The sequence below is a fragment of the Dendropsophus ebraccatus genome, chromosome 12 (assembly GCF_027789765.1).
Source record: "Dendropsophus ebraccatus isolate aDenEbr1 chromosome 12, aDenEbr1.pat, whole genome shotgun sequence".
Classification (NCBI taxonomy): Eukaryota; Metazoa; Chordata; class Amphibia; order Anura; family Hylidae; genus Dendropsophus; species Dendropsophus ebraccatus.
In genome coordinates this window covers 26989728-27011237 of record NC_091465.1, presented here as the reverse complement: position 1 = coordinate 27011237, position 21510 = coordinate 26989728, and the positions used below count along the sequence as shown (strand labels likewise).

The following is a 21510-nucleotide window of genomic DNA, read 5'->3' as shown; positions in this document are numbered from 1 at the left end:
TCCAGGTTGCAGAACTACAACACCCATTATGCCCTGCTGACAGTAAATATGCATTCTTTATTATGTTACACCCTCCTGTCCAAACTGAATTTTTGCTGCCACGCAAATGTCTCCTTTAAGGATGTCTCCTTTAAGGCTTTTAGAAGGTAAGATTCAAAGTTGCATACCTTTCTTATAAGCCAAAGGGTTACGTGTGAAGGAAAAGTCTTTGTTTTGAATAATGACACATCATCCTATTGAATTCAATGTTAACAATTTTCTTTGACATTAAACATCAAACAAATTTCTTCACATAAAGAATAACAATTTTTTGAGATGTAAACAAACATTTACGGACATTTTACATCTTAAAATGAGTAAAAAAAACTGTTCATGAACATAGCAATAGAGTTGTAACCGAGACATTGCTGTATATTAGACATTGTGTAATTTTTAACGAAATTCAGCATGGAAATGCACACGATATTCCGTAGTGTGAATGGCACCAAAGAAAAGTAACTGTAAAGTGAAAGGTCCATCAATTCGCCAGAGACCAACAAAGGCCACTGTATGAAATATGGTGGGGACTGGGGTGGCACATGGGTCACTTGTGCTATGTAAACCCGGTCAGAATGTGGCAACATTATGTGTCCCTTGTATAGTATTGCTATTGGTAATATTGGCTTTGGTATGATGGGTTTTATTCAATAACAGTATGGACATAACATTTGGTCACTATGAGGTGGTAATATGTGGTAGTATGGCTTATATATATAGTGTTAGTTTCAGTACAACAGATATTGTTAAATAACAGAACTATGGTTATATAGTTATATGTATAGTGTTATTTACTCTTTGTTTAATGGTATAATTTGGTAACTGTATGAGTATTCTATAGAGGTACATAGTCCACTTTGCTGATACTGGTTTATACTACAGATATTGTGCACACCCTTCTGTGGGCACCATTTCTGTTTTCACCTCAAGCAGCAGCAAAACTAGAGTTGTCCATAATCATGCCGGTTATATAGTATCTAATATTATGCCTATTGTAAGTTAAGCAGTGACTTTTTTTCTAACTTTTTTTTTCTTAGTTTTGTTGCAAGTAATAGAAGGTACTTATGGTTTTCCTGTTTGTTTGTTTTTTAACTATTTTTAATTTTTTATATTCCCTCTACATTTGGTGTAATAAAAGGCCATTGAAAGCTATATAGGTGTATTGCAATAGACAAAATGTTTTTGATTATAAAAAAAGTTAGGGAATGAAAAAACAATCCCTCTCTAGCTGTCAAGTACAATCTGTAAACCAGAAAGGGTACGTCCTGCGTTATCAGTGTCATACATTCAGCGATCTTGCTGACAGTTTTAGGGGGTAAATACCCTATGCAAGTCTTTACTGTCTTTACTTTACTTGGGGGTTCCTCAAGAGATGCGACAGAAAAACTTTCAGTAAGCATAAATGGGAATTGCATCATCGACCAAGCGAATAGACCCAGCCCCACCCAAGTTACAGTGTGGCTGGAGTCTTGTGATGCCCCCTGTACAAAATCTAAAATATCCAGGATATCTGCACCTAAGATAAAGTATTTCAGAAGAAACTGTCCAAGCTGGTCTCGATTCTCCCCTCTTGACATCAGCCAACGTCCCGCAACCAGTGTCAAGAATATTGACTCTTCGTATATTCGCATTTCTTTGCATTGTTTTGTTGCACTGTGGTCCTGGCAGAAGATGATAACATCCATTATTATATAGTATTACATTACACAGTATATAACAGACATCTCAAACTCCGCTGGACATCGCAACGGATTATAATATAGGCTGTCCAGACAGCTGACCAGACCAGCCATATTATAATCTTTTAGACTGCAGACAGTTATAAGCCTGCAGCCTAGAAATTTTTTGTACCCTGGTGCAGGCAGCGTGCAGCCATCATTACCCACATCTTGCGCCAGGTGCTTTCTGCAGCCGGTGGGGCCTAAGGATGGCGGTAAGTGCAGCATGACGTGGACACTGCCCACCCTAAACTAAGCAAATACACAGTATAATACAAATGTACTCATACAGGATCCTTTAAAGCAACTCTGTACCCACAATCTGACCCCCCCCCCCCCCCAAACCACTTGTACCTTCGGATAGCTGCTTCTAATCCAAGATCTGTCCTGGGTCCGTTCGGCAGGTGATGCAGTTATTGTCCTAAAAAACAACTTTTAAATTTGCAGCCCTGTGTTAAATTGGCGTTGCCTAGAGTACCCTAGGCTGTCCCTCCTCCCCACCCTCTTCATCATTAGGAATGCCGCAAGAACAATTTCTCCTATTCATCACCTATGTGAACACTGTACATGAGTTGGATCGTTAAGGCACCTGTGCAGAGTTCAGACAGGTGATGAATAGGAAAAATCCTGGACAATAACTGCATCACATGCTGAACAGACCCCAGGACATATCTTGGAGTAAAAGCGGTTATCCGGAGGCACAAACTATTGGGGGGGGGGGGCAGATTGTGGGTACAGAGTCACTTTAAATTCATCACCAGTGACTGCTTTAGTGGAAATGTGGAATTGCATTCAGGTTATTAAAATTAATAGCCAGCCCTTTAAAGGGAACCAATCAGCATGATCATGATACAAATCCCAGCTGCAACAAATAAATCTATAACACAGCCCCTCTACCATATCTGCAGCGTCATGGGTAAATGTAGTTCCAGGACAATTGTCTTATATTCCAGCATGCAAGGGAGGGAGAGAGGTGGGAACCAGTCCTCTGGCCGGAGATCAGGCTATAACTAGTCATTTTTACTGATGAAGACACTGCAAATATGGTAGGGGGGCTGTGTAGGAGCTCTATTTGGTGCAGCTGGGATTTATATCAACACAATTGTGCTGATTGGTTCCCTTTAATATATGGACTTTTTTTTTTGTTCTGATGTCACAGGGGAGCTGTGATGCTGGCCTTGTTTTTACTGCATTTTGCCACAATGGTGCTAGTATGGATTTTACTGTTTTGATACCTCAATGTTATTGGCCTGAATACTGCTGCAGAATGTCACAATGATACTGTCTGGATCCTACTATATCCATGTAATAATGTGTCTGGTCTATGCTCCAGCATAAACTAAAACATTGGTAATTATTGTAGGATCAAATTGAGGCTAGGTTTACACCACATTTTTGGTCCAACATCAGGCTACACGTTAGTAAAAGAAAAAAAAGGATGCTGAAGTAAGTCTGACATGCAGCCCGGTGCCAGCTGACCTATTGACTTGAATAGACAGGATGCGATTGTAGTGTCCCACTATAGGTGTTTTTTTTTATCTCTCCTGTGAACCTCTCAAAAAGGTTCCTCTTTCAGGTTTAAAAGTTGTGATGAAGTACTTTGCAGTTTCACCACTAGATGTCAGTCTTTTGAATTTCCAAGTATTGCACAGCTGAGGAAGGTCATGGGTTAATGTTTTATGTATACTGTGTGCTATTATTGACCAATGGGAGGTGCTCCCTACTTCTAACCAGTTTTTTTTCTTCTTTTTTTTGCACACACTCATCCCCACCACTCACAGGGAAATTCACTTTAGGCCCCTGTAGGAGGAGTTACATGGTGGAAAAAATGCATAGTCAGTCTTATCCAGATTCTTCCAGAGGGAGGATGCAAAAACAGCTGTTCCTGCTGTAGTTAAGCCAGGGCCTGGCTGATGCCAGGACCCCTGACAAGGACAAAAGTCAGTCTAGTCTAGACAACCCAAATGTATAGATGCAGCTAGAGACAACCAGTTCTTCCTTTACTACCACTACGTTCAGTATGCAGTGCTAAGCACTTTATAGGGAGAAGAGTCCAGGAACACCCTAACCCACGCCGAGAACATGTCTAAAAATCTACCGTAAAGAAGGTCTACGTATCCTATCTCGCAGTGCAGGTAACTGGGACACCCCGGGACACTTAGCTAAGCCCAGATAACCACGGCTGGGGCTTGTACTACCCTGACAGGACAATTCACTCGATACTGTAAGGCACAAGGTGGTCAGACACAGTCTAAACACAACTACAAGTAAACTTCTCACTATAAAGTATATATCTTCAAGTTACACAGCTACCCTGGGTTGGGGCTCCATCGACAACTATTCTCCTCAACTCAATTTCTCCAAGCACCGCTACAACTACCTCTCTTCTACTCAACTTCTCCAAGCACCTCCTTAAGCACAAGTTTAACCCCTTAGCCACCCATGACGTATCTGGTATGTCATGGTGCCGCGGGGGGTGTTCACAGCGGGGTCCCGCTCTGAACGCCACCGCTCGCCTCTAATTAAGCACTTCAATGCAACTGTCAAACCTGACAGCTGCACTGAAGTGCTTTACACACAACATCCCTGGTGTCTAGTGGGTCTAGTGGGGAAGATCCGGTCTTCTGCCCGTGCCGGGCCTCAGCGTCGCAATGACGCTGATCCCGGCTTGGCAATAGATTGCTATGGCCTGCAGCAGGCCATAGCAATCTATCACTGATTTATTGGATCTTTGCTGTGTATATACACAGCACTGATCTCTCATAGAGATCAATGCTGTGTATATAAGTCCCCCAGGGGGACTTCTAGTTGATTTAAGAATAAAAGTAAAAAAGTGTTTTTATTAATAAAAAATCCCCTCCCCTAATAAAAGTCCAAATCACCCCCCTTTTCCCATTTTATAAATATAAATAAATAAACAAATAAATAAACATATTTATTATCGCCGTGCGCATAATCGCCCAAACTATTAATTAATCACATTACTGATCTCGCTCGGTAAACGGCGTAAGCGCAAAAAAATTCCAAAGTGCAAAATTGCGCATTTTTTGTCGCATCAAATCCAGAAAAAATTTTATAAAAAGTGATCAAAAAGTCGCATATGCGCAAACAACGTACCGATTGAAAGTAAAGATCATGGCGCAAAAAATGACACCTGACACAGCCCCATAGAACAAAGGATAAAAGCGCTATAAGCCTGGGAATGGAGCGATTTTAAGGAACATATATTTGTTAACAATGGTTTGAATTTTTTAAACGCCATCAGATAATATAAAAGTTATACATATTACATATCGTTGTAATTGTAACGACTTGAGGAACATGCATAACAAGTCAGTTTTACCATAGGGCGAACAGCGTAAATGCACAACTCCCTGAAATAAAAACAAATTCCTTTTTTTTTTTAATTTGACAGCGCAAATTATTTTTTTCGGTTTCGCAGCATATTTTATGGAAAATAATGCCTATCTTTGCAAAGTACAATTGGTTTCGCAAAAAAAAGGGCTCATATGGGTTTCTAGGTGAAAAAATGCAAGTGCTATGGCCTTTTAAACATAAAAAAGAAAAAGCTAAATTGCAAAAACGTAAAATGGCTTTGACCTTAAGGGGTTAAGCACTAAAGTCTGTATCAAAGATTTATTTATTCTACAAAAGTGTATTGTACTACTGAGAGACGTTACAGTAAAGCTGTTCTATTTTTACAACCCTGGGACTCTGTCATACTTCGTACGCACCAGCACCCATACACACCAACCGTACACATTGGGTTATTTTTCCCTGGACTGTGGGTGGCGGTACTGATAGTCCAGGGGGGTCAGTTGCCACTCAGGACTTCCGTGACAAGAGCCGAAGCGACCTGCATAGACCCGTCAGGTTACGGACCATTGGGGAATACAGCCAGCCACACAGACAAGCATGTACCAACATCACACCTGTATGCTGGACAAGCACTGGCGTCACGATATTAACATCTCTGGCTGAGCTGACAGGCAAATACCATCTAGCCCAACATACCAAATAAGCATTTTGTGACTATGTTCTGTCCATTTCTCAGACATATCCTTCTTCTGTGCAGGACTCAAAAGCATTGAAGACCACGCTTTGGACCCCTTAACACTGACGTCAAGCTTTTTGCAAAAGTGCTGGCAAAGAAAATTAATAGAGTTATCCCCCAGCTGATAGGTGAGGAGCAGGAGGGTTTCATGCCCAATAAGACAGTGCAAGATAACATCATTAAGCTCCATTGGGCTATCTTGGAGCGTGGGGAGGGGGCCCACTCCATCCTGTCGTTGGACGCAGCTAAGGCCTTCGACAGGGTGGAGTGGGGGTACCTCTGGGAGGTCCTAGCTAAAATTGGCTTTCGGACGGTATTTCTGGGGCAGATTAAAACACTATATTATGATCCCATAGCCCTTTTATTAATTAATGGTAACCCTTCAGAACCCTTTGCGCTTGGCCGAGGAACTCGGCAAGGCTGTCCATTCTCCCCTTTTTTATTTTCACTGTATATAGAACCTTTGGTACAGTGGGTCAGGACACGGTTGGACTATAAGGGGTTCGGTATAGAAGGTAAAAAGAACAAACTCCTGTTGTATGCCGACGACATTCTATTGTTGGTTAAGGACCCTGACAGTAAATTATCGCGTATTGTAGATGAACTGAGTGAGTATATTATCCCGTCTGGGTTATCCATCAACTGGGATAAGTCTTCCTTACTAAATCTGGGATCCTCCTCCTCCTCCGTGGTTGCGGGTAAGTTAAGGGTTTTAGGGCCCATGGAGCCGCTGGAATATCTGGGTATCAAGGTAGGGCCCAACGTTAGTGACTTTTGTGAGTTGAATATTAAGCCATTTGCTAAAAACCTGGAAAAGAGAGTTAATGTGTGGAAAAGGCTACAAGTTTCAATGGCAGATAGACTTGCCATTGTAAAGATGGTCGTCCTTCCCCAGCTACTCTTCTTTTTTGGAGCTTCCCCTGTATGGATGAGTGATAGGTGGATTAGGAAGATTGAGATCCTACTGGGGATCTCAAAGAGCAGAGCTTTGTATACCAAATGTCTATTCTGTGCCAGGTTGCTTATTATGAGGGGGTGGCTGTCACAGCAATCCCCAGTGTTGGAAGCCTGGAAGACTTTAGTTTCCCAGATTAAGCAGTATGAACTTCTGAGGTATAAAAGTAAAAAGGATGGAATTCGCAAGCACCTGTTTATTTGGAAGGATTGGGTGTAAATGATCTGCCTAAAATAATTTGTTCCCCTGGGTGTGTGTATTTTTGTCTACTTTTTTGTGTTTTATTTATTTAGTTTTTTTCCTCTCACATCTGCCGCTCCAGGAGTGGGGTGGGGAGGGTGTTGAGGGAGGGGGATGTTTATTGACATATGTTGGCAGCAGCAGAGGAGGGATACCTCTTATGTGTTTATGTCCTGCACAAGAGTATGAGATTCTTGGCGGTGTATCACCTTTTGATGTGATGATCCGCTCTGCCGCTAGATGTTTAGTACTGTTTAAAAAAAAAAAATAATTCTCTTCTTATTTGTGTGGAATGTACTAAATTGTTTGTCGCACAGTTGTCCTTGTTGTTGAGGACCACTGCCTTTCCAACTTTTTTTCTTTGTTAATGAAAAAACTAAAATAATAAAGAGTTTAAAAAAAAACAAAACTTCTGGGAAAATGGCAGAATGTAGTCACAAAATCACTAGTCCTGCCTATTCAAGTCAATGGGGCCATCATCCCACGCTGGGCTGCACATTGTTCTTACTTCAGCACCCTTTCTGTATAGATTCACAGTGTGTAGCCTGATGGGCCAAAAACATGATGTAAACCCAGCCTTAATGGCTGCAAAACAAATAATATTCATGGCAGAGTGGTAGTAAATATCCACCAACAAGAAGTGTTCCCAAGTGGATTGATCAAGGGTTAGGCCTAGTTATTAGAGATGAATGAACCTGCCAAAAGGTCGGGTTTGCACATTATTGCTTCATCATTTGCCTCATTTGAGAATGGTGGATGCAGCCCAAGGACTGCCTGGAAAACATGGATACAGCCTGCATGCATATACCTACCTTGTGTATCATAACTCTTGGTAGTCTAGAGTAGAAAAAGAGTCACTATTTCAATTATGGAGTCTCTACTCTCTCCTCCAAGCTCCAGCATTTTCATGATAGTAACAGGAAGCTGGGCACTAACTATTCAGCTTCTGGTTTCATCCATTTACTAATGCTTGAGATTAGTGCATGACAGGGTCAAACATAAATGGTTGTGCCTAAATAGATAACTTTAGGCCATATTACACGAAGCGATCATCGGACGTATTTGACTGCTCTGATGGGTCAGTGCAGCCTTTCTGACTTGCACATTGGCCCAGATTTATCAACCTGAAGCAAAAACTGATTTACACAAAGCAGCCAATCAGAGCTCAGCTTTCATTTTAGCAGTGCAGTATAAGAAATGTACTTTGAGCTTTGATTAGATTTTAAATATTTTTGTCTTAGATTGATAAATTTGCGCCATTGTCCATTATTTAATTTCTGAATGTATGTATTAAATAAGATACGTACACTATTGGTGCAGTCAGGATATTCCTTGTTAGATTTCAAAATTAGGTTATGGCTTTCCACCACAATTATAGAAGGAATTACAGTACATAGGTATAGAAACACCATTGGAGAAAACCTGCAACAAGACCAAAAAAAGTTTAATCCATCAATAGAAATGTAAAAGCAAAAATGTAAACATATTGGGGGAAAGTTATCAAAGTAAAAAGTTGTATTTTTTGGCACACACAGTGTTGCGCATGGGATTTATGTAGAGGCAGTGCATCTCTACATAGATCTCTGTACTATCAGAGCTGCGGGGACATTTTTACGCCCGGCGCTGGACTTAATAAATGTCCCCCATGTCCCCCTCGATGTCCCCCATGTCCCCCTCAATGGGGTAAGCTTTTGGAAGATTTTCACTTTTTTATGTAGCAATCGGCATTATTAGCTGGTCTTAGCTTCAGATAACGGGTGGATGCCGAGTGTGACTTGTTTGTAGAGTTATTTCTAAAGTTCTTGTAAGTCATTGTAGATAAAGAACTTTGTAACACAAAATATAATATGGTTAGGTTGTAAATAATATTAACCCCTTAGCGACCCATGACGTATCTAATACGTCATGGCGCCGCGGGGGGTGTTCAGAGCGGGGTCCCGCCGGGACCCCGCTCTGAACGGCGCTGATCCCGGCTGACACGTGCAGCCGGGCAGTGCCTCTGTTAGCCGGCGCGGGTCCCGTTGCCGCGCCGGCTAATTAAGCACTTCAATGCAGCTGTCAAACCTGACAGCTGCATTGAAGGGCTTCAGACATCACATCCCTGGTGTCTAGTGGGTCGGATCTCCCCCCCCCGCGATGCGATCGCGGGGGGGAGATCCGTTCTTCTGGCCGTGTCGGGCCTCAGCGTCGGAATGACGCTGATCCCGGCTCGGCAGTAGATTGCTATGGCCTGCAGCAGGCCATAGCAATCTATGACCGATCTCATGGATCTTTGCTGTGTATATACACAGCATTGATCTCTATGAGAGATCATTGCTGTGTATATACAAGCCCCCCAGGGGGGCTTCTAGTCCATGTAAAAAAAAAAGTAAAAAAGTGTTTTTATTAATAAAAAATCCCCTCCCCTAATAAAAGTCCAAATCACCCCCCTTTTCCCATTTTATAAATATAAATTAATAAATAAATAAATAAACATATTTAGTATCGCCGCGCGCGTAATCGCCCGAACTATTAATTAATCACATTCCTGATCTCTTACGGTAAACGGCGTAAGCGCAAAAAAATTCCAAAGTGCAAAATTGCGCATTTTTGGTCACATCAAATCCAGAAAAAATGTAATAAAAAGCGATCAAAAAGTCGTATATGCGCAATCAAGGTACCGGTAGAAAGAACGCATCATGGCGCAAAAACTGACACCTCACACAGCCCCATAGACCAAAGGATAAAAGCGCTATAAGCCTGGGAATGGAGCGATTTTAAGTGACATATATTTGTTAACAATGGTTTGAATTTTTTACAGGCCATCCAATACAATATAAGTTATACCTGTTATATATCATAGTAATCGTAACGACTTGAGGAACATGCATAACAAGTCAGTTTTACCATAGGGCGAACGGCGTAAATGCAAAACTCCCCGAAATCAAAACAAATTCGTTTTTTTTTTCAATTTGACAGCGCAAATGATTTTTTTCCGGTTTCACAACATATTTTATGGAAAAATTATGCCTGTAATTGCAAAGTACAATTGGTTTCGCAAAAAATAAGCACTCATATAAGTCTCTAGGTGAAAAAATGCAAGCGCTATGGACTTTTAAACATAAAATGGAAAAAGCAAAAGCGCAAAAACGAAAATTGGCTTGGACCTTAAGGGGTTAATCAATAAGTAGTGTAAATCAGGTACACCTACCAGTATGTATGATTAGAACCTTTGCCAATATACAAGATATGAGAAAATTAGAAGGTATAGCTTAAAATATAACTTTTAATAATATTCGAATAAAATATGATCCACAAATAGAATTTTCCAAAACAATTACAAAAGTGTTAAATGAAAATCTCCTAGAGTGGCCTATGTCCCACTGATATCAGTATGCTACTTGTCAATGAGCATAGATCAATGTCAGACAACTTAGCCTCAAAGAACAAGAGCAAGATATACGTGGAATAGCTCACTCATAGTATAAACACCAAACACATCCCTGTGTATCAGATCAGACACCAACTAGGCTGTATAGCCACTGCTCGTCAGTCGACTATTTCCACAGGGGAGTGTCCGTAATGCCCTACACCTCACCCTACGCGTTTCTGTCACTAATTTGGTGTGACGTCATCAGGGGCTAATGAGGCAACAAAGCAAGGTACAGCAGAAAATACAAAACACCACAGTCCCTGTATCGGTTATACCGTGGTGTAAATGTACATAGAGGACTGCTTGTGGCAGTTTTTCTCACTGTTACCCATTACAGATGGACCTGCGGAGTATATGTCCCAGAGGGCAGTGGCCAGGAGGGGCATATAGCCAATGGTTAGTGCAAGTTATGAGTACTGAGCACCAATAATAAGCCTACAAGCAGTCCTCCTAGCGGAGATCAAAAGATATCCTGCATCCTGTAGTGGCAGAATGGATCCTGTATCCTGCAGTGGTCGGCGTTGTTCTAAATCACAGCATAGAGTGACATTCAGATTACACCACCTTTCACCATCTCTGTGAATGTGACTTTGCGCTCCTCGGTCCATGCCGGGCTGCCGAGGAAGCGCTGAGTTTCTATCTGTGATTGCACTGAATGAATTGTGTCTGAATTGTGTTTTACTTTTCAGCCACACCTGCCTTGCCTGTCAGACTTCTGGCGGTGCAGGGGTTACTGCACTGCTAGGTCTGCTCAGCTGAACTTGGTGCTGGAATCAGGGCTGCTCCAATCAGCTGCTGGACCTAGTCTCTGATCCTGGATAAAAAGCAGTCAGATCCTCATTTCCCTGCTGGCTATTAGTTCACACTAGTCCCAGCTCCCCTGCTCCTTTCCTAGCGTTCCCTGTCCTAATACCCTTCCTATTGCTCTGCCCGTGTTCTGACCTCTTGCTTGACATCTGACTATCCGCTCTCTTTCTGATTTTTTACTGCGATGTCCGTTTGGTTTTGACTCGGCTAGTTGACTATCCTCCATTGTGTTTTGTTTGTCTGTCTACGTTTTGTGTGTTCATCTACTCAGTGTAGGAACCTACTCTGTGGTTGTCCGTGACCGTTTAGGGTCATCCGTGGCAAGTAGGCAGGGACATTGGTTGGGGCAAGTTTCAGGGTTCACTCTCTTGTCCTTGTCTCTCTAGCCTTAAAAAAATCTCCTTGCCAGCTCTCTGTTGTACTGATTTTTGTTCTGGTCGGTAATCTTGGTTTTCCTCCTTGCTTTAAGTTGAGAGTTAGTTTACATTGTGGAGAGCTCTTAGCCCGTCCGGGGTGGTATGGTGCACTGCCTGGCTGGTGTAAGCGTGCACTTCTGTGCGCTGTCTTTGAGCTGCTCTGATGCATCAATCCGGATCGGTGGGAAAAACACGATATGTCAGGGCGGGGAGGTAGGGACAAGACGAGACAGTGGGCCCTAAGCCTGAACCCACCAACTGTCCCACCCTACTTGCCTCAATCGGCCGTAGGCAGCCGTGGACAACCACGAAGACGTGCCCTACACTATATAAGTGAAACACAGAACTAGACAGACAGACAAACACAACAAGGGAGAGTCAACAAGCCAAGTCAGAACCAAACGGGCAATGCAGTACAAAATCAGGTATCAAACGGATAGTCAGGAGGTAAAGCGGGACATCAGGTAACAAGTCTAGCAAACAAGGAATTAGAAAGAGGGATCTCAGGAATATCCTTAATTGCCAGCAGGGAAGCAACTGGCTCTGCTTTCATTTATAAAGATCCCCATTGGACCGGCGCTCTGATCCTCAAGGTTCCGGACAGGCAGAGGCATGTGTCAATCAAAAAACACTGCTTAGCTGCAGCGATCAAGGCTAGCAGTGAGTAGTGTAATTCCTGCATTACCAGGAGGCTGAAAGGAAAGCAGGTGTGTCAGACAAAAGGTAAAAACAGGCCCAGTTCACACCAGGCTCACTGCGCATTCCTTACATGATATCTTAACAGTTCATGTATATAATCTCCTCAGTAGATTATAGCAAAATGTTCCCTTTTGCTTTGAATCTGCAGTTTAAATATGTAAATTGGTTTTTCAAAATCCCATTATGGATTTATCTGTAGCGTTTTTGCATTGTTAGACTGGATTCTTTGGACTGGATCAGGCTTTTGTATCGGGATAGCAGTCGTGTTGGTTTTTATTCACATTATTGCGATTTTTGTAGCGTTCTTCTAGAGGATGGCTTCTTAATTGTTCTTATGACAATCTTTCCCATATATTCAGCCTATTGTTATATATTACTGTACAGTCTCTTGAGTGTGTGTCTTATGTGTCTCACCATCACTGGGGCTTGTATCTCAATCTCCAGATGTTTCAGTAGATATAATTAACTATGATCTCATACACTGGGCACATGCCTCATTTTTGTGGGACACTTATACTTTGTTAGAAGCTTACCACATCGACACAATATGGTTGCTGTTAGCTTCCTTTGGTGTATAAGAGAGGTAATGCACTCAAAGTCTTTGGCTACATCATACTATCTAGGTAGAGCATACACATAATTGATTGTCCAAAAATATAAATAACTTTAAAGGATACTACAGCTGGATATAGAAAGTAATAGCAAAATGTATTAGCAAACTGGGGTTCCCACTAATCATTTGAATAGGACTCCCAAGACTCCTGACCCTTACTGCACAACAACATCAATAAGGAGTTTTGAGCAGTCGGCACATTTATCAAAGTCTGCACCAAGCGCAAACTTGGAAAAAAGCGCAAATGTTTGTGCAAGGACCCCCCCCCCCCATGTAGAAACACTGTGGTCTTTTTTTTTTTTTCTTTTTTTGCACCTTGTGCACCATATGAGGGGGGAGGGTGTACAGCATTGCGGGGATTGGACACTCCTTCTCACGCACAAAATTTATAAAAGTTTTCTCCTAGAATAGGGCAAAAGCTCCAAGATACACAGCACTTGCTACGCTGGATTTCTGAAGAGATGTGTGTCTTTTAAATCCAGTGGTGGAAAACCAGGGATATTTCAAATTAGACATACGCAAAAAAAAGGGCAAATTGATAAATGGGCCCCTTTAGTGGCTTAGAACATTAAAATTAATAAACAGGTCCCATGAATGTCAAAACAAAGAAATATACCTATACACTCCATACATCAGTCTTTAATATAAGAACAGTGGGCAGATTTACACCTGACCAGCATTTTTTGCACGGCTGTGCCAGAGTTAGTGGCACAACTGTTTAAATTTGATGCCTCTGTGTCTATGCGCCAGAGTAATAACAATGCCCCCTCCCGCCGTTATGCCCCGTTTTCTTTTTCCCAACATAACTGGCTCAAAAATAAAAATAAGTTGCTAACCTGTGCTTGCAAATGAATTTGCAACTTTTTAAGGCTGGAAAACCGCCTTACATTCTACTCTTTAAAATCAAGTACTTGTAGACCATATTACCATTTATATTTCAGAAAATCCATCTTAATCTTCTCCTGATATCTGAGAATCCCATAAATGATCATGAGAATGACTCCAGTGAGAAGAGCCCAGTAGTTCTTGTCTCTCATTATGTCCTCCACTACGTACACCATCATTACTCCATGAACTGTGAAGAATATATAACTGACGATGATTAACAGTTTCCTCCATTTCTTTTCTTTTTCGCTCATTTCAGTTGTATTCTGTTAAGAGAGAGGCAGAAGTTACATATAAAAATTTATATATGAAAATATATGTATAAAGTCCTTATGCTTTAAAATACATAGGGGGTGATTTATCAAAGGGTGTAAATATAGACTGGTACAAACTGCCCACAGCAACCAATCACAGCTTCTCTATCACTTTACCAGAGCTGAAAGCTGTGCTGTGATTGGTTGCTGTGGGCAGTTTACACCCTTTGGTTAATCTGGGCCATAATTTGTATACAGTGAAAACTCTATCAACTACTTAAATATTTGTGTAAAGTCTTTTTTTTATGTGGTAGGTTGTTTCAAAGAAAAAAAGAATACTGAATGCCGGTATCTAATGAAGTCGGCATGTACAGCACTCAAATACAAAAAATACACCCAAATTATGTTTTTTTATTATGTGCTAAATGACTGGTCTCCAGTATAGTACACCATCACATTCAGGGTCTGGAGTATTGTGCTTACTCTCTCATTCCTCAACCCCAGCCTGGCTCCCCATCTAATTTCTGGTCCCATGCATGACTTCCATCTTATTCCTTTCCCCTCAATATGCAAAAAGGGCTATTCGGGCTTACAATTAAAGTACAGAGAATGGATGAAAGAAAGCTGTCAGTATCCTGATACTAACAAAACACAGTAATCACTGAACTCAAGGAGATCAGTGGAAAAAAAACAGCCAGCTAGAATCCTGCTCCACACTGACGAGGGGCAAATACCTCGAAACGGCTGTCTGTGGGTGGATGCCTGCCTTGGCAAGCCCTTGTCATGATTGCAATACTCACACCTTGAGTTAGATGTTGACAAAAAGGGGCCACCCTGTTGTTTCCCTATTTATGTTCCAATACTCGCAACCGAGTGGGACTTAAGGGGCTATCTATCAGGGTGGTGTGGTGCTCTCCCCATCATGGAGGCACCCTGTGGCAACAGGCTAGAGGTATCTGGCTATCCCGTGTTTTGAGACTCGCAACCGAGGTGCCACGCACTCTTGTTTTGAGTATCCTGATACTCCCTTCATTCTCACTTTACTTTTTGGGGGCACTTAACTTTTTAGGGGTGTACAGCAGGGGGCATTTTACTAAGTGGGGTGCACAGCAGGGGGTATTTTATTACTTAGGGGTCCACATGAAGGTACATCTTACTATTTAGGGGTGTACATCAGGGGCATCATTACTATGGCCACAGCAGGGGGCATTTTATTATGGGGTGTCATTACTATGGGGACACAGCAGGGGGCATTTTACTTTTTAGGTGTACACAGCAGGGGACATCATTACTATGAGGGGCACAGCAGAGGGCATTTTACTATGTTTGATGCACAGCAGGGGCATTTTACTTGTGGGTTTGCACAGCAGGGGGCATTATTACTGTGGGGGTACAGCATGGGGCAGTTTACTATGTGGACGTGCACAACAGGGAGGCATTTTTAATAAAAGGAGGGGCACAGCAGGGGACATTGTTACTATATAGAGGGCACAGCAGGGGACATTGTTACTATATGGAGGGGCACAGCAGGGGACATTGTTACTATATAGAGGGGCAAAGCAGGGGCACAGAAAGGGGAATTCTTACTATATGGAGGCACATTAGGGGGAAATTCTTACTATATGGAGGGTGTAGCAGGGGATCCTACATACAGGAGAAAACCCACTTGCCTACTGTTCTCTCTTAGTCCCAGAATCCTAATTTTATGGACCAACCTTTTATGTGGTACAGGATCAAATGCACTTTGAAAAGCCTAGATACACAACATTCACATCTTTTCCCCGTTATAGGCATGTATCACTACCTCTCCAAATCACATTCCTACAACCACTATCCTGTCTGGATGTCAGAAGAGACCAAACCGCCTCCTCACTCTCTACCACATGATGTTGTTATGGCTGATTGACTGAAAAAGTTCAATAAAGTTCAAAAAAGTTTGATAAATATAATATTACAAGTTATGGGCAGTAGATTTCATGTGATAGGATGTTGATCCAGGAATTTGTTCTCATTGTCATAGTGGAGTCAGGAAGGAACTTTTCCTCCCTGTGATGGGGCTGTAGGAATCTACCTAATGAGGGTTTTTGCCTTCCTCTGGATCAACACGGTAGGGTTATAGGTTTAACTTTATTGACTCTTATCTTTTTTTCAACCTTAATAACTATGTAACTATTTCCCTCTGGTAAGGCTCTCAGACCATGTCTCTAACATAGCTCCTTGGTGGAGCAGCTGCTGTTGGGGGAACAGCCGGACTACCTCCTACCCTTTGCTCAACATTGCCAGTAACATTAGTAGAATTATCATTGTTGTTAATATTAGCATATTTTTAAGGTAGTAAAGAATCATTTGTATCAGACGACTTTTTTAGTGTACCTATACCAGTGTTGTGATTAAACAGCCCTACTTACTGTATTGCCCTTACCTCTTTTCTACCAGGGTCTTTTACCTCATTTGATACTTCACTTGACGTCTGGCTGGATCCATTCTTTGGAACGTCCTCCTGCATTTCTAGAGGCTCCATTCTTAAACCCAACCAAGTAAGCGACATGTGACAAAGTGACGACCCTGTATTATTAATAATAATAATAATAATAATAACAGCAACAATAATTTTCATCTATATAGCACCTATATATTCCACAGCACTACAATTCTGGGGGGTACATACATAGACAAAATCAGATATACACATGTAGTCATTAAGTCAAACATGAGGAGTGACAGCGCAGCTCACAAAAGATCTTACAGACTATAAGGACAGGGTTAGGGACAAAAGGCAGAGGGGCAAAAGTGCTTCATTGCTGTTTATAAATAGGTTAATGCTGGTAGCAGAGTAAGTAAACCAGTCACCGACCAATGCCTGTATGTAGAAGTCTAAGTGCTTTGAGTGCTTGTATGTTTGTATGGGGGGGTGCATGTGAGAAGAACAAGAAAGGGATTAAATGTGGGGTGAAGTACAGATCAGAGTCAAACAATACCCCAAGGCAGCAAGCTTGCTGTCTAGGGGTTATAGTTATGGTTACACTGTAAACATAGTGTCAGGAATGTGCAGTAGCCTGGTGTGAACTGGGCCTGGTGTTTGCTTTTGTGTGCCACATCCGATTGCTTCTCAGCGTCTGGCAATTCAGTAGTTAAGCTGAGTTCTGCTGGACTTTATTATGCAGCTGAGTAGTCTGCGTGATTGGTTTATCTGCCTGTATGCAACCTGGAAGATCAGAGTGCCAGTCCAATGGAGATGCGGACCGGGCTCTTGGTCAGCATAAAAGGAAGCTGAGGTTGTCTTCCAGCGCTGGCTATTAAGTTTCATACTCTGGTCCCAGTTCCCCCTGTCTATTCCTGCGATCCCCGTCCTAACTCTCTCTGTTTGCTCGACTTCGTTACCTGACCTCTGGCTTGACTTTTGACTATCCGATTGTTACTTGATTCTGTATTGCGCAGCCTGTTTGGTTCTGACCTTGCCTGTTTGACTATCCCATATTGTGTTTGTTTGTATGTCTTGTTCTGTGTGCACGTATCTAGCACAGGGAATGTCTTCGTGGTTTTCCACGGCCGCCTAGGGCCGGTTGAGGCAAGTAGGTAGGGACAGTTGGTGGGTTCAGCATTAGGGCTCACTGTCATGTCTTGTCCCTGCCTCCCCTGTCCTGACACATAGATGGAGATCTATGGGAGTCCTTGAGGACGATAGTGCAGAGCATGGAGAGGAGGAGCTGGTGGTCTACAGTGTCAAAAGCTGCAGAAAGATCCAAGAGAATTAATAGAGAGTGATCGCCTTTAGATTTGACGGTGAGGAGATCACTTTAGTAAGGGCAGTTTCTATAGAATAAAAAGTGTGGAAAGCAGATTAAAGGGGGTCAACAAGAGAGTAGTTCTAGGTGTGTGCCAGGGTTGTGGCCATCTGAGTCAGGCTGTTTGGGTTATGAGGGGTGCAAGTTTGTCCAGGGTGGTTTTGAAGGTGTCATGGCAGTGTTTGGCAGCCAGATTAGGGCATTATAGTTAAGACAAAGCAGGCAATGATGACTGTTAGGTGTCTAGGAGTTCTTGGGTGTTGATATTACATAGATTTCTGTATGTGAGTGTGTAGTGTCCCACCACAGGTGGTTTTGTATCTCTCCTGTGCACCTCTCAAAAAGCTTCCTCTATTCTGGTTAAGTGGGGATGAAGGGTACTTTACAGTTTCACCACTAGATGTCAGTATTTGTATTCCTATGTATTGCACAGCTGAGGAAGGTCATGGGTTCATGTTTTATTGTAAGCCATGTATTATTCTTGACCAATAGGGGGTGCTTTCTTCTTCTGACCTATTATCTTTCTCCTTTCTTATGCACACACTCATTCCCACCACTCACAGGGTAGTTGACTTAGGCCCCTGTAGGCAGTAGTTACTTGGTGAAGGAAGTGCACAGTTAGTTCTAGTTAGATTCTCACAGAGAGAGGACATACAAGACAACAGTTCCTGCTGTTGTCCAGCCAGGGCCTGGCTGCTGGCAGGACCCCTGATGGGAACCAAGCTCAGATGGAAGTAAAGTTAAAGATTTTCTCTAAGCAAGCAACTAGTTCTACTATGCAGTGCTAAACACTTTAAGAAGAGAAGAGTCAGTATCTTGAACACAAGAGGAACTAGCCTGGATAGGACAAAGCTACTGAAAGAGGTCTACGTATCCTATCTAGCAGTGCAGGTAACTGGGAAACCCCCGGACACTTAAATAAGCCCAGATTGCCACGGCTGGGGCTTGTATAACCCTATTAGGACGAGTAGCTCAAAACTGAAGGGCAGAAGATGGTCATACATTGTCTAAACACAGGTACAAGAACAAGTAACAAAGGTACAAGAACAAGTATTTCACTCTAAAGTATTTCTACAAGTTCCGGCAGAGTACATTGCTATATTGGGTTGGGGCTCTTTCGACAAACTCTTCTCTTCTCAACTCTTCAAGCACTGCTACAACTACCTCTCTTTTACTCTTCTTCTCTAAGCACCTCCTCAAGTACAACCAGTCTAAACGCTAAAGTCTATTTGAAGATTTATCTATTCTACAGAAGTGTATTGTATTGCTTAAAACTTAACAGTAAGTCTGTACTATTTTTTATATCATTGGGACTCTGTCATACTTTATCCGCATCAGCACCCATACACGTACAAGCCAGACACCTTGGGTTATTTTTCCCTGTTTTGGCGGTACCGATAGTCTAGGTGGGTCAGTTGCCACTCAGGACTACCGTGACAAGAGCTTAAGGGACCCACTACAACCCGGCAGGTCACTTTGAGGAACACAGCCAGCCACACAAAACAAAGCAGGTACAAACATCACACCTGTGTTCTGGACAAGCACTCAAGCACTGGCGTCACAACAATACCACCTTTGGCTGAGCTGACACAACCACCAGTAATAACATCATCCGGTGGATCACCACAAGTGAGTTTGGGGTTTCAGGAGGAGGATGGGAATTTGTAAACGATAAAGAGAGAAGGTTGTGGAGAACTTAGTGGAAGAGTAAGAAAAGTGAGAGACTGGACAAAGTCTGGAGAAGACCAGGTCCAGGGTATTTCCACCCTTGTGGATTGGAGAATCAGAAAGCCGAGGGAGGCCAAAGTAGGAGGTTAGAGAAATAAAATGAGAGGCCAATGTTAAAATCCCCCCTGATGGGATCAGGAATGTCAGAAGATAGAAACTAGGGAAGTCAGGTAGAGAATAGATGACTGCGATTCTCAGGGAAAATAGCTGTAAGAGTCTTATGGTGTGAACCTCAAAAGAGGAGAATGATAGAGAGGGTACAGGGGGACCTGGAAAGTGCAGTCTGGGGAGAGAAGTACACCCACTCTTCCACCATGCCTATTCTCAGATCTAGGGGTATGGGGAAAGTGTAAGCCACCATAGATTATAGCAGTGGATGAGGCTGTTTCCAACTCCTGTAGCCATGCCTCCACGAGAGCCAGCAGGTTGAGAGGTTGTGATGCACATGAATTTCTGTGAGTTTGTTACAGACAGACCGAGAGTTCCAAAGAGTGCAGCTAATGGAGACAGGATCTGGCATGCAGGGAATCCTAACCAGGTTATGAGAGTTTGTATAAGAGGCAGGTGAAGAGAAGAAGTTGTTAGTGAAAGATTAAGAACCAGGGTTTTGAGAGATTTCCCCCCCCCCCCCGCCCCGACTAAAAGAAGGAGAATAGTAAGAGATAGTATATCATTAAAGGGGTACTCCAGTGAAAATATTTTTCTTTCAAATCAAGTGGCTTTAGAAAGTTATATAGATTTGTAATTTAATTTAGTTATTTAAGGATCTCAAGTCTTCCCAGTCTTATCAGCTTCTGTTTGTCCTGCAGGAAGTGGTGTATTCTTTTCAGTCTGAGGGTGCGTGCACACTATGGAATTGCTGCGTATAACCCGTGGCGTATTCCGTCGCTTGTCCCCGCACGCGGCAGCGCGCTTTTCCGTCCGTGCCATAGACACTATTCTATGCACAGGCGTATTCCGTGTTCCGCCGAAAGAATTGACATGTCAATTCAACGGAACGCGGATTCGGGGACGAGCGATGGAATACGCCGCGGGTTATACGCGACAATTCCGTAGTGTGCACGCTCCCTGACACAGTGCTCTCTGCTGCCACTTCTGTCCGAGACAGGAACTGTCCAGAGCAGGAGAGGTTTTCTATGGGGATTTCCTACTGCTCAGAACAGTTCCTGTCTGGGACAGAGATGTCAGCATAGTGTCACACTGTAAAGAATCCACCAATTCCTGCAGGCCATAAAGCAGATGATAAGTACTTTGTAATTTACAAATCAATATAAAATTCTGAAACCAGTTAAAAAAAAATCACTGGAGTACCCCTTTAAGTGACTTATGAGAGCGGTCTCTGTGCTGCACCTTGCAGAGACAAAGAAGATGATGATAATGTTCGAGAATGTAAAGAGTAAGTGTGAACAGTCCACGGGTGATGGAAGGATGGGTGCTAATGTGAACAAAGTCCACTGGGGGAATGGGTGGGGGCTAGGTATGTAAACAAAATATTAGCATATACAGTATATAGAGATAGTGAGCATAGTGGAAGTGATAGAGAATTTAGTGGTTAATAGGTCTATGGAATACATGTGCAGTACTCACAGGTTGTTGTTCCTCTGATCGGCAATGGGAATTAATCCCACAGCACGTCCTAACTTGGACACTTCCCTGCAGTGCAGCCACCAGATTGGTTCATGATCACTCTACTGACACAAGCCACTATCTTGCGGTTACTCTCTCTTCGGTGCTGACAACGTTCCACTTAGAGAACTTGGAGAAGCTAGAAGAGCTCTTCAGCTCAGAGAGATAAGCTGCCACCAGAGCAGTCTGGCTATGGTTACTCCACCCTTCCGCCAAAAGAACAAAGGACCTTTCAGCGAAACTTTCCTGTGTATGGATGCGTTCACACTGAGGAATGGGCGA

At 42.6% G+C, this 21510-nt stretch overlaps 1 protein-coding gene across 1 annotated transcript; it reads right to left on the bottom strand.

Moving 5' to 3' along the window:
- Window positions 1-332: 332 nt before the first annotated feature.
- LOC138769501 (transmembrane protein 26-like) lies at window positions 333-21220 on the bottom strand. The gene is made up of 5 exons (XM_069948024.1): window positions 21190-21220; window positions 16512-16654; window positions 13878-14101; window positions 8311-8425; window positions 333-1697 (listed from the first exon to the last, which is right to left on the bottom strand). Exons 2-5 carry the CDS (start codon window positions 16635-16637, stop codon window positions 1143-1145), a joined length of 1020 nt encoding a protein of 339 aa, XP_069804125.1. The 5' UTR covers window positions 16638-16654; window positions 21190-21220; the 3' UTR covers window positions 333-1142.
- Window positions 21221-21510: the final 290 nt, after the last annotated feature.

What these genes read in the sequence shown, in the direction of transcription:
- LOC138769501 (XM_069948024.1), bottom strand. Translation starts at nt 16,637, where the DNA reads ATGTCGCTTACTTGGTTGGGTTTAAGAATGGAGCCTCTAGAAATGCAG. An exon ending in AAGACCCTGGTAGAAAAGAG is followed by an intron (nt 14,102 to 16,511) that starts GTAAGGGCAATA and finishes CTCTCTTAACAG; the next exon opens with AATACAACTGAAATGAGCGA. An exon ending in ATCCTGACTGCACCAATAGT is followed by an intron (nt 1,698 to 8,310) that starts GTACGTATCTTA and finishes ATCTTCTGCCAG; the next exon opens with GACCACAGTGCAACAAAACA.